This window comes from Ovis aries, chromosome 21 (assembly GCF_016772045.2).
Source record: "Ovis aries strain OAR_USU_Benz2616 breed Rambouillet chromosome 21, ARS-UI_Ramb_v3.0, whole genome shotgun sequence".
NCBI classification, from domain to species: Eukaryota; Metazoa; Chordata; class Mammalia; order Artiodactyla; family Bovidae; genus Ovis; species Ovis aries.
Window position 1 is genome coordinate 30,526,600 of NC_056074.1, and position 12,886 is coordinate 30,539,485.

At 60.9% G+C, this 12,886-nt stretch overlaps 1 protein-coding gene across 8 annotated transcripts in view; it reads left to right on the forward strand.

Moving 5' to 3' along the window:
* Positions 1-995: 995 nt before the first annotated feature.
* IGSF9B (immunoglobulin superfamily member 9B) overlaps positions 996-12,886 on the forward strand; it is a 52,624-nt gene continuing 40,733 nt past the window's right edge. For all 8 annotated transcript variants that reach the window (XM_042237634.2, XM_027959456.2, XM_060404271.1 and 5 more), the window contains exons 1-3: positions 996-1,243; positions 10,134-10,331; positions 11,780-11,926. In XM_042237634.2, the coding sequence (XP_042093568.2) occupies positions 1,180-1,243; positions 10,134-10,331; positions 11,780-11,926 (409 nt within the window). In that variant the 5' untranslated portion in view covers positions 996-1,179. The remainder of the gene's footprint in view (positions 1,244-10,133; positions 10,332-11,779; positions 11,927-12,886) is intronic.

Below are 12,886 nucleotides of genomic sequence, written 5' to 3' on the forward strand. Positions count from 1 at the left end.
ATGAACACCTTCTAGGTTCCTCCTTATCCTCTTCTATAAAGATAAGAAGACCACCTTCCCCTTCCCTGGGTCCCTTGTCCCAGATCCCTACGCTCCCGAAATCCATCTTGGCTTCTTCCTGCTGAGATGGGGCCAGGCTCCCAGGCAGGTGGGGACGGGGGAGGAATCTTGTGCTTGAGGAGGCAGTCTTTTTAGAAGAAGAAGGAACACTTTCATTGCTCAAAGTGGAGACTTCCTGGCGATGAGCAACTATGACCCGCACTGGGGGTGGCAGTGTGCACACGTGTGTTCCTGAGGGGGGCCCGTGACACTCCTGCAGCTGAGCCAATGACTCACCCCAAATCTTAGCCACTTTTAGAGGTCATTTTAGTCATCCCCCTGCCTTCAGGCTGGATGGAACTTAACGTAATCTCAAGTTTGGGTGGCAGGGAGTGCGCTGGAGAGGAAACAGTGGCCGAGTGTGGAAGGGAGGAGGGGAGGTGGCGGTAGCGCGTGACCCCTTTGAAAAGATCTCCAGTGAAGGACGTTCTCAGCTTCCCCAGGCTGCTGTTCCCGGGTTTCCCCATCACTGAATCAGCACCGTCCTCCCGGGACGCCTTTTTGCTGGATGGAAACCGGATGCTGGGTTCCCTGGATGGGCGGGGGCACCGACCCCTCAGACCTACAGTGTAGCAGAGACTCCAGGGTCCCGTTGGCCGGCCTGGCGGCCACATTCCTTCCCCCAGAAACTTGCCATGCAGTGGGAGCAGGGAGCAGAGCCGAGCGGAGACGCGGCAGCGCCTTCTCCCCAGCAATGCGCATGATTCTGCGGCTCTGGGCTTGCCACACGTCAACGCACCTTGAATGGGCTCGCCCCCCTCGACGCGACGGGCATGCATACTGGCCAATCGGGCCCGGGGCTCTCTGGCCGCGCCCAATGGGAGGGCAGCGGGGGCGGGCCCGGGGCGGTGCGGCCGGGCTTCTCCGCGGCGCTGGCTGCGCTCCGCCCGGGCTCCAGTGCAGGTGCCGCTGCGCCGGGCGGGAGGCTGCGCGCCGAGCCGAGGGGATCCGCGGAGTGATGGGGAGCGGGCCGCCCGGGCTGCAGGAGCCGCAGGAGCCGCGAGAGCACCGGCGCGGGGCGTAGGCGGCGCGGGGCACTTTGCGATAGGATGAGGCTCCTGGCTGGCGCGCGGTAGTACTATGATTTGGTATGTGGCCACTTTGATAGCAAGTGTGATCAGCGCCCGAGGTCTTGCGGCTCAAGGTGAGTTGAAGTGCAGCGTCCCTCCCTTGCGCCTCCCGCGGATCTTGGCTCCGTCCTCCTGCTGAGCCCGCGCCCTCCCGGCGAGCGCGCTCCGGGCACCGCGGGGAGCGGGGGGGTGGGGGGGGGCGGTGCGTATCCGCGGTCGGCGGGAAGGGCCTGAACCCGGGCTGCCGGCGCTCCGGAGAGAACGCCTCGGGCTAGGGTCCACGCCGCCACCCTTGGCACCAGGGCTTTGCCGCGAATGCCGCGCCCGGTGCCCTTCGCGGGCGCAGCCGCCGCCTCGAGCGCTGGGGAGGCGGCGGCTTTCTCAACTCTGCCGCCAGGGAGTTTTCGGGTCCTCGGTTGGCTGCGGCACGCTGGACCCCGCGTAGTGCCACCGGTCCGCAGGGGAGCCGGTGCGGGCTCGGCTTGGGCTCGAGTCCCTCCGGACCACACGTCGTGGCAGCCGGAGATCGGATCCCCTCGCAGGGCGGGGCGCACGGAGCGCCGCGAGAGAAGAGCTGGTTCCGCGCGGGGTCTCTCGCTTGCTCTGAGGAGCGGCTGACTTCGGCTGGCTCTGCCCGCGTCCGGCTCTGCTGCACCTGAGCCCGGCCTGGGCCGGGCAAAAGTTCCCCGGGAGCGCGCCGCAGCCGGCTACAGCTGGCCACAGCTGCTGTGGGCGAGAGCAACGGGAGGGGGTCTCCACTGCCGCGTCTCGGGGCGGAGGGAGGTTTTCCTCTTTCTGTGTTTCCGGTCTGAGCTGGGAAGCGGGTAGAGGGAAGCCAGTGAGCTGGGTGATGCGCGCGTGAGCACGCGGGCTCTTGCTCTGGAGACCGCAGAGCGGCCCGCACGCCTGTGTGTGGCACCTCGGCTCTCCGCCCTGCTATGGAAGCTGGAGGTGCCCGGACTCTGAGCGCGCGACGTTCAGCGCGCAGACACGACCCAGCTGCGGGCAGGTCTCCAGGGCCGGCCAGGATGGCTTCCGGGGAGAACCGTCCGGTGGACAGCAAGCAGTAGGAGGACCCGCAGCGGAAGAACCAGCGCCCGGCAGCGCTCGCGCAGGAGGACCCTTTGCTCACCTTGTCTGGGGCTGTTTAGGGGGAGGGGGAGTGATTTGGGAAAGTTTCTGGAATGGGATCGATCTCGCTGGTGTTTGCGGAGGTGTGAAAACAGAGGCAGAGGAAGGCCAAGAGAAGAGTGATTTTATTATATGGTGTGTGACCCCGGGTGGTTTTAAAACTCAGGATTGTCAGGTGGGGAAACAGACCAGAAGCTCGTGGGGTGGGGTGGGGTGGGGGTGTGTGAGGTGAGCTGCCCTTGAGAACTTGTCTCCAGCCTCAGTGCTCGCCCCTTCTCTATTGCCTTGTACTCTTCTGATGCCAGCATCTCCTCCCCTTCAGTTTGTGGTATATTCCTGCTATGGGACTGTCTCACAAAAGGATGTATCGGGATGTTTGAATAAAAGAGAGACGTCGAAGGGAGGCTCTGAAATAGGATCCCAACCTGAGAAGTCCAGGGAGGAGGATGGACTTTTTGCAAGTTTCAGCACAGAATCAAGGGAAATGTGTGCTTATATTACAGCAGCACACAGAAGGGCCAGACAGAAGGAAGGACTTCCCAGCATTGAAGGTTATTGGTTCTGGAGCTTCTGACTTCTTTCTGGGAATGGAGAGGTCCTTCTGCTGGGGGTGGCTGGACATGAACCCCGGCCTGCCATTAATGTGGGTTTTGGGGAGGGGGGTGTCTTTTTAGCCTAGGGGCTCTTGTGTGTGGTGGTAAAGGGTCTGGACTCAAGTTCCAGCACTGCTACTTGCTGGCCTGTGACCTTGGAGACATTGCTTCGCTTCTCTGATTGTCACTTGCCTTATTGGGGGTCAACAGTATGAGCTTGTGGGGGTATTTGTGAACATTAGTGCCATGAAGAAATGAGGGGCTGGCTGAGTGTTCTGTGGTAGTGGTGGTTTAGTTGCTAAGTCATGAGTAAGTAACTGATGATCATCTTGGTTCCATTTCTTTCCCCTGAATGGTTCAGGGCACTAGGAGCTGGGAATGTCCTCAGGGAGAGTTCAGACAGTTGCCTCTGTCCAGAACCAAGTTTGCCTTCCCCGCTGACCTTGCCCAGGGAGATGTGGAGGGCTGCTCAGAAATGCTTTGAAAGATCTGCTGAACTGGAGTTGTGTCAGTGGCTGGAACCTGGTGGAGAAGCTGCAGGATACCCAGGAGGCATCATCTCTATGGCCTCCAGGAATGGGAGATGGGCTGACAGGCCAGCGTTTCAGATGCTGCTGTGAGAGCTCAGCTGTTCTCTAACTGGCAGAGGTGACTTCCAGGAGATTCTTGACGGGAGGGACTTCGAGATGCTGGTCTTAGGGTCTGGCTGAGCAGGGGTTGCTCCAGCAGAGGAGTGAAAGGCTTGGGACAGAGAGAGGGGTGGGCTTGAATCCTGTGTGTCTGGGGGCAGTGTGGAGGCTGGGGAGGGCGTGCAGAGAGCCTGGAAGGTGGTGAGTGGAGTCTGCGTCCGAGGCCTTCTCTGAGCAGACTGGTGCGGAGGACCCCGGCCTCTATCGCCAAGGCTGCCTCTTCTTGTGGACCACAGATTCTGTGCCTGGCTTACTGCTGTCCCCAGATAAAGCGGGTTCTAACCCGGACAGTGCTGGTAGCTGGACTAATGCCCTCTGCTCTCAGCCTGGCCTTCCCTCCCTCCCTTTGGTGGTGAAGGCACGAGGGAGGGCATTTAGGTCTGGAATCTGCTAGAGATACCCCCACAGGCAGCCTCTCAGCTGAGCGGGACTTGGCTCAGGACGTGGCATGCGTGTTTGTGTCCCCAGCACCCGCGGCTGGAGGCAGGCAGGGGTGTGTCTGGCAGCATGCGTTTGGGAGAAGCTGAGGAGGGGATGTGTGGGAAGAGTCAGCTTTCAGCTGCTGGCCCCAAGCTTGTCTTGTGTGCTGACCTGGAGCTGCCAGTCCCAGGGCTGGTGGTGGTTTCAGGTTTGAGGTTCTGAGACAGAAAGCTAGGATCCAGTTACGCAAAGGAGTAGAGGCTGCCTGGCTGGGAGATGCTGAACTCCAGCCTCTCTCTGGCTGGCCTCTCCTGGCTCTGAGCCCTGTGCTCTCCATCCTCAGATCTCTCTGCCTTAGGCCTAGCTGTCAGGGCCTTGCTGCACTGAGGGGGTGGGAGTGGACCTGGCCCATAGGGAGAGCCACACTCCCTCCCCCGCTCCCCAACCCCCTCCAGTCCTTTGCCTCCTTGGGCTAGGCCAGGGTCCCAGGGCAGCTCTCTCCTGTCTGTGCCCGGTGATGGGTGAAGCAGTTTGTGTGAGAGAGTGAATGCGAACTGTGGAAAGAGCCGTCATTGGTGGTAGCTGCTAGAAGTGCCTGCACACATCTGTGTGTGTGTGCCTGCCTGTGTGCGCAACTGTGTGTATGCGTATGCACATGAATGTAGCAGACAGGAGACCCAGAGTCTCCAGGCGCGAGCTGGGGCATCCTTCCTGTCTGATTGCTGATGGCCGTGGGTGGCACTGAGGCTAGACTTGGAGCAGACGCCCGGCTTTTCCCACCCTCTGCTCCACACCTGAGTATGGACAGCCCAGAAGCTCCCAAAGTTGGAGGCTCGGCCCTGGGGCTGGGCTGAAGGGAGACTGAGCTCTGAGAGAAAGCCTCAGTGGGGGACACACAGGCAGAGCCAGGGGACGCAGAAGACGGGTCTGACTTGCTAAGAGGTGGCTCTGACCTTGGCCAGACTCCCGAATGGAGAAAGGACTTGGTCCCTGGGGGGTGGGAGCTGGGTGCAGAGGCAGCTTGTAGCCTGGTCCTGCCGGGGCACTGCCCAAGGGAGCCAGCTCAGCCTGCCTGAGGCAGCTGACCTATTTTTCTTAGGAATCTTCCTGCTTTTCTGTTCTCTCTTGCGTGATTAAGCAGGAGACTGGTGAGCAGAGTCAGGGCCTCCGGAAGAGTTTTGGAGAACAGTTCCTTGTGGGCCAGGCTACGAGCAAGGTCCCAGCCAGCCTGCCTGTCCTTCTGAAAGGGCGGTGACTGGGTGGTGCCCTCTGCCCGCCCTCACCCCAGAACTCCCTCCTGGTCCAGGCCCCTGGCCAGCTGGGCCGTGGCAGGTAATACCCTGTCCAGGTAACATGCAGGAGCTGCTGTCCTGGTTTTCCGGCTTCCGAGTAGGGAGTGCTGACGCTTCATTGTGAGTAGATTCGGGCTTCGATCCCCTGCTTACTTGCGTCCACCTGGCACCTCACCTGAGGCCCTCCCTGGCTCAGCTTGGGGGCACTTGGGCCAGGCCCGCGCCAGCGGTGGGCAGGGTGGGTGTGGCTGGGCCTCTTTGCGGAGGAGCTGCTGCAGGAGCAGAGCGGAGGTTGGATTACTGACTGCTTCCTGCCAGTGGCTCCTGGGGAACAGGCTCTTGGAAATACAATCTAGCTGAGAGCAAATTAAGGTGGCTAATAGCTGCTGCCTCCTGGGCTGCCTGGACCAGAGAGTTAGGGAGGAGAGGCACCCACAGAGGAAGGGTGTCCTGTCCCTTCCCCAGTGCCTTGTTAGATGACGGAGAGCCAGTTTGGGCTCACCTGATCTCTGACTTCTATCCTCAGAGGTTGATGGGGAGTGGGGGCAGAAGAATAGCTACAGGGAGACCTTAAAAAGTGGGGACTTCTCCAAGGACCTCCTAGGTAGGGTGTGGGGGTCCTGGCTGGAGGCAGAATGTCCCAGTGACCTCTGGCCCACCCACCTTCTGCAAAGGACACCCAGGGTGCAGTCTTATGTGGACATGGCTGTTTTGCCATCACACACTTGGCTACATGTGTATGGAGTCTCTCCTCTGCTTTCCTCATGCAAGCCTCTGGGTCTGCATCTCCCGGGTAGGGGGAAAGGACGTCCCAGGGGAGCCTGATTCAAGCTTCCTGGGATCTCCTGGAACCCCCTGGCTTGTCACAGAGGAGCGACTGGGGGACTATTGGGGGCTGTGCCTGTTTTGGACTCAGCAGGGATTATTTTTAGGCTGGCAGATGGAGGTGGCGGTGGCTGTCGCTGGTATTATTAGACAACAGGCCTGTGGTTTGGGAGTCTGGTGCCCGAGGGGGCGGGGGAAGCGGGGAGCCTCCCTGGGGACGTGTACTCACTCACCGAGGTGGGGAGGCCTCCCTGTGTCGCAGCTAGACGGGGCCGGAGCTCCTGGGTCCCAGGCAGAGTGGGCTCAGCCCTGCATCCACAGCTGCCTACTAACCCAGGTCTGCCCCACTGGACGTCTCGGGTTCAGGACTGCAGGGTCTGGCTGTGAGGACCTGTCCTGAGTGCGCTGTGGAGGGGCTGGCCTCCAAATCAGGGAACAGAGTGGAGGGAGCTGCTTCTTGGGTCAGTGTGGGAGGGGCCTTGTGTTTTGGTACCTAGCCTGTGGCGGGGAGCAAGTTGGGGCAAAGGGGAGACAGGACAGCTGGAACCTGCCCCTACCTAATTGCCCCCCGCCCCCGCCCCCCCATCCCTGCCCCCAGGCCACTGGCCCAGCCAGGGGACCCCCCAGTCTGCTCACCAGTGAGACAGAGATGGTGGTACATTTGTCAGGTGGGTGTTGGGGTCCCACAAAGATCTGGTATGTAGTAGTGACCTAGAGGAAGCTGGTTTGCCTGGCAGCTGGCCCTCCCTGCCTGGTTCCCAGACCTTGGCTGCTGCCACCAGATTTTGCAGTCCTGCTGCCTCTCCTCTCGTAGCCCCGCCCCTGGAAGAGCTCCAGCTTGGGAGTGGGGGTGGGGGCTGTGCCAGGCTGTGGAGGGCTCCGTGGTCCTGTGCTCACAGGGATCCAGTGGCAGCCCTGGACCCGGCGACCTGCTGGGCACCACCTGGCCCAGAGAGCAGGAGGTCTGCACCCTGTGGGCTTTCGGAAAGGTTAGCCAGACCGCGGGGCACCTCCTCCTCCTGTGTCCGCTCTCCCTACCGGGGAGCACCGGGCAAAACCCCAAAGTGCAGATTTGCTCTGCTCCTCCGGGTACAGCTGGGTCCTGCCATCTCTGAAAAGAGTGTGTGGAATCCAGGACACCTCCTGCTCCCTGCGGTGCTCACCCTGCGGGTGCCAGAGTCCCCTTGAGGCTGCTGCAGGCCTCTGTGGTGGGGAGGGGTCTGGGGCCTCCCCTCCTGCAGCCCTCCCACTTTGGGCACCATCCATCCCTGCTTTCCCCTCCCCCCTCCTTCCTCCTCCCTGCTGCTCCTGGGGCCTGGCTCTGTCCCCTCCTGACTCTCCTGATTCTCCATCCTCTCAAGGCCTGTGTCTCTGTGTCCCTGGCAGAATCCTGGGTGCCCTTGACCTCTCTCTCTGTCTCTGCCTGTCTGTTCACACCCTGACCGTCTGTCTCCATTCTTGCCCCTGGAATCTCGTTTGCTCTTTACTTGGGTTGTGTCCTGGGTTTGAAGGCATTTCTCTCCTCCATCAAACCCCTCTTCCATCTCTGCTGCCAGCCTGTTTACTTTTTTTTTTTTTTTTTGCAGCAAGCTTTTCTGGAGAAAGTGTTTTATTAGACATGCTTTGGCTCAGAAAGGCTCAGGCTGAGGGGGAAGTACTCGTGGGTGATGGAGTGAGAGCACACGCAGTGTGTGTGTGTGTGTGTGTGTGTGTGTGTGTGTGTGTGTGTTGAGATGAGGAAAGCTGATAAATATTTTAGGATTCTGAAAGCCAGGAAGACTGGCCTGAGTGCGGGGGCTGGGACAGGGCCTCCCACTCCACTGCCTTCATCCTGGAAGCCCGTCTATTTTGGCTTTGCTCACTGTGTCTGTGCTGCTGGTCTCACCATGTCTTCCTCCAGCTGCTGTCTCTGGTGGAGGAATGTGGGAAGAGCTGTGGGGTGGGGCCCAGGTCTGGCTGGGTCTCAGGTGGGGTGCGCAGCCCTGAGCCTGGATGGGTGTGGAAGAGGCCGCCTCGTTGCCCAGTTGCTGTGCGGAGAACAAAGCAGTCAAGGTCTTGCCTCCCAGAGCCTCCAGAACCTCTTCTATGAGAGGAGGGCAAGCAACCCTGCCCCCTGCCCCAGGTGGCCGCCCCTGGGAGGCACGCCCTCCTCTTGCCCTGGCTCCTGTGTTTCCTCTTCTTTTCTCCGAAGTCTACACACTCACATGTACATGTACATGTGTACACACATGCACTTGTGTGCACACGTCTGTTGTTTGCCCACCCCTCCAGGGCCCAGGGTCAGCCTTTGTGCCAGGGTGCTGTGAGGCAGGCCCAGTCCCTGCCTGGTGCCCCCAGGGGGTGGGGTGGGGGCTGGAAGGAACCTGCTTTACTTTCCCTGAGGGGCTGGAATTCAGCCTTTGCCTAAAGCAGGTCTGGGAGGGTTGGGAAACCTGCTGGGGCCTCAGGCAGGTGAGGGCAACACTGTGCTCTGCTCCAAAAATACTCTGTGATCTTAGCTCTTTCTCTAGAAAACAGTGATGTCACCAGTAGCCAATCAGCTTCCAGAAGGGTTGCCTCCTCCTTCTTCCGCAATTTGCGGGAGGAGGAGAGGGAGCTGGAGCGGGAGGGAGAGAAGGAGAGTCATGGACCTGGAGAGGCAGAGCACACAAGCACGCAGGGGCCAGGCAGCAGAAAAGCAAAACCCCTTCCCCAGCATAGGCGAATGGAACCCCACATGTACCCCCCCCCCCCAACACACGCTGATAGAGTCACACAAAGGAGGGGAGCAGGTAGACACCATCACTCATGTGGGTGGGAGCTAGAGAGACAGAGACACAGAGAGACAGACATGGAGGAGGAACCAGAGAGAGATGGACACAGGAGAGACACTGGAGAGAGAGAGAGACAGAACCAAACAGAAAGATACATAGAAAGAGCCAGATACACCGAGACACAAAGGAGAGCCAGACAGAGGCGCCTGGCAGGAGCCCGCAGGGGTCAGATGTGTGCTCACAGTCAGGCCAGAGCCTCAGTGGAGCAGCCGCTGTCCGTGGTGCTGCCTGGAGGGGCCCAGCCAGCTCTGGAGGGGAGGGGCGGGGTCTGGTGGGTTGCGTGGGTGCTGGGCGGGAAGGCGGGGGGAGGGGCCTCCCAGCGGGCTCTTTCACTGGGAACAAAGGTGGACAAGGTGACTTTTGGTGTGGCAGCCCGAGTCAGGCTGGAGGTGGGGCCGCAGGCCTGGGGTGGAGACTGGGTTAACCTGTTCTCGCTGGGGCTGGGGCTGGGGCTGGGGGGTTTGGGCCTCTCCCTGTCTCACCTCCCTCCCATCCCTTCCAGTCCCTTTCTGGAGGATGTCAGTGCCTTATCCAGCCACATGCTTTGTCCTCTGCCAGGTAGGGGTGATCCCCTTAGCTGGCTGAGGTTAGTGGCCCCAGGGTACCCCTCCTGTGTCCCCAGCATCTTGCGGTCCGAATGGTGGTGTCTGGGGCTTCTCCTGCTGATAGACTTGGGGCTTGTACACGGGAGGGATGGAGGCCCCTCCCACTCCCTCCTCTGCGGCAGGCCTGGCAGGCGGGCAGAGGGAGGAGGGGCAGAGAGGCCAGCTCAGGCCGGTGGGGTTTTCCCTCTGGCGATGCCAGGAGCAGCCTCTGCTCAGCTTGTTGGGGATTCCCCACTTCTGTGTGGAACGCTCTTGTTTGGTGCTGTGAACATCAGGCTGAGCTGGGGGTGGGGCGTGGGAGGATGCCGTCTCCGAGTCTTCCCGCTGTGCTCTAGCAGGAAGCATCCTGGTGCAAGAAGAGGTCCCCATTCACCCTTGGCTGCAGTACCTGCCCGGACCTTGGTGTCCACAGAGGGGCCGAGGCCCTTCCACCTTCCCAATGGCCACCCTCCTCAGAGCTGGTAGGCGTGTCAGTGGGAAAAGGCATGGTTGGGCTGTGCTCTTCAGGGTTGGGAGGGCAGAGGTGGTTTCTGGGACAGCCGGGCAGGATCTCCTGGCCTCTCCTTTCCCGCGTCCCAACGTGGCTGTCCTGCTAGGTGCCCACGGCCTGCGAGAGGAGCCCGAGTTCGTGACCGCGAGGGCTGGCGAGAGCGTGGTCCTGCGATGCGACGTGGTCCACCCGGTAACGGGGCAGCCCCCGCCCTATGTCGTGGAGTGGTTCAAGTTCGGGGTGCCCATCCCCATCTTCATCAAGTTCGGCTACTACCCGCCTCATGTGGACCCTGAATATGCAGGTAAGGGCTGCCCCATTGCCCTAGCTTCCTGCCTGGCTCCGGGGGGGCCCCCGCCCTGTCCCTCTTGCGTGTGTCTTGTAACCTCTCGTCCTTTCCGATGGGCCTCTTATCTCTGTTTTCCAGTCGCTGCCTCTGTCCTCCCATCCTTTGCACTCTGGTAGGTTTTAATTAAGTGGCGAGAGGAGAGGGACAAGGAGGTGGGGCAGACACAGGGCTTCCTGAACAGCCTTACTGATCCACAGGGGCTCCTGCGGATCTGGAGGCCAGAGGAGAAGGGAGGCCCAGAGCCCGCCGCGTGGGAGAGGAGGCTGGCTGGAGGGCGGCTCAGTAGAAGCAGCTGAGTCAGAGCCTCGGCAGGCAGCCACGGGGTTTGCTCTGTCTGGCTTCGCCCACTCCCTCCCTCTGGCTCTGAAGTTGGGGCCTCTTGTCCCGGGTGGAGGGAGCGTCTGGGCACCCGCTCTGCCTCCTCCTGGCCCCCTGTGTCTTGTCCTGCAATGACTCCTGCCAGTTGGGCCTCACTGAGTCACTGCCAGGGCCTGCCCACCAGGGAGGAGGGCACGGGGCAGTGTGAGTATGTGCTCGGGTGTGTGTGTGGGTGTGTGTGCGCTGGGGTTTAAAGGAAGAGAGGAAGCTGGCAGGACATGGGTTTTATCTTTACCTCTGGGCTCTGAGGTCTGCCTTGCATTTTTGTCAGCTTCTATTTCTCTCTCTCTCTCTCTGCCCCTCTCTGTCTTCCTGTGTCTGTCTCTCTCCGGCCCTGGTTGGTTGGGACTGTCTGATTTGTAGGCAGATTGCCAGTGTCAAAAACACAGGGAGGAAAGCAGAGGAGGTCGTGACATTGGGGCGAGGAGTGGGCCAGGTGGAGGGAGGACCCGGAGGGCACTCTGGGGAAGGGGTCTGAGTTAGGGAGGGTGGCTCAGAATGGATCAGTGCTCTATCTGCCAGCTGCTCTGCATTCTCAGGCTACGCACAACCCCCCATGCCGACCCCCACTCTAGCCAAGCTCAGGGCTGGGTTCTGTCTGGACCAGTGCTCTCTGCTCTCTGGCCCCAGAGGCAGGACTGGCAGGGGATGTCAGCATCCTGTCCCTGGTGGCCTCTCCCCTGGCCGCTGTAGGGAAGCCACAACAGACAGGGTGCTGGGCGTGGCAGCCACGGGGACCCCTGGGACAGGATGTTGCTCAGCCTGGCCGGAGGTCCCCAGGCCCACTCATCCTCTCCTATCCCACCTCACCAGAGCTCCTTCCTCTCTTCCACCCCTAGAGAATGGGACGGTGCAGGAAACTGAAGCCTTCTTGGTGCAGCTGGTGGGCAGAGAGAGCAGGGCTTTTGGGTCTGCCCTGTGCTGGGCCTGCCTGCCCTGGGCTGGGGTCGAGGGAGGCTGTCCCTGTGGGGCTGGGGCTGCAGGGGGCAGCGCCCTGCCCTGACCCTCTTGTTCCCTCTCCACAGGCCGTGCGAGCCTCCATGACAAGGCATCCCTGCGGCTGGAGCAGGTGCGTGCCGAAGACCAGGGCTGGTACGAGTGCAAGGTGCTCCTGCTCGACCAGCAGTACGACACCTTCCACAACGGCAGCTGGGTGCATCTCACCATCCACGGTGCGCGCTGTGTGGGTTGTGTGCCTGCATGCGAGCGTGTTTGGTGTGTGTCCTGCGTGTGCTTGAGCCTTCTTCCCATGCCCCTGGGACTTAGCCCCTGACTGTAGCCTGCCCTGGAGACCCTGGTGCAGCTGCACGCCAAGTTCCTCAGCCTTCCTGGAGACCCTGGCCCGGCCCACTGGTCAGATACCAGCTGCACCCTTGGCCCCTTGGTCGTCCTGGAGTCCCAGAGGCTGGGCAGCTCCTGGCAGACGGCGGTCACCATGGGTGGGGGTGGGAACTGGGTTCTGGAATCCGGGAGGGTTGAGCATCTGCAGGGTGGATTCTAGGGCAGCTGCAGGAAGACCCTCTTCAGGGATCCCCTGTTAGAGCCTTCCTTTAGTCCATTTGCCTGAGTAACCGTGGAGTGTCAGCCAGCCACTGAGCTGCAACTGATGGGCAGCAGCAGGACAAACCCAGGGCCGGGTGGCAATCCTGCTGGTCCCGGCCTGGAGGGTAACCCTTCCGATGCTAGTGGGTACTTACTTCCTAGGGTGAAGGGTGATGGTCTCTCACAGGGCCAGGGTCTTTCCTGGGACCGAGGGATCCCTGTGCCTCTGGGAGCCCTTCCTTGGGAGGGGAAATTCCCAAGGAGCTGGGGACACTGGAACCCAGAGAAAATGGAAGAGGAAGTGATCCCCATGGTGGAGGGGAGCAGGGTTTTTGCTTTGCTTTATTTTACTCTTGATTCAGTTTGTGACATAGTGTATTCAGCCGCCACGTGCCATGCATATTAAGCTGGTTGTCGAGGCTTCAACGGCACATGTGCTTTGGATGCCCAGGCACAGCTTAGGTCCTTGTGGGTGTGATGTCTGTGACCCTGAATTGCACGCTCAGCAGAGAGGAACTGTCAGTGTCCTGGCTTGTGAGCTCCCAGTTTCCACTGGCCTTGTCTCATGAGGTTGGGTCAGGTTGTGCACC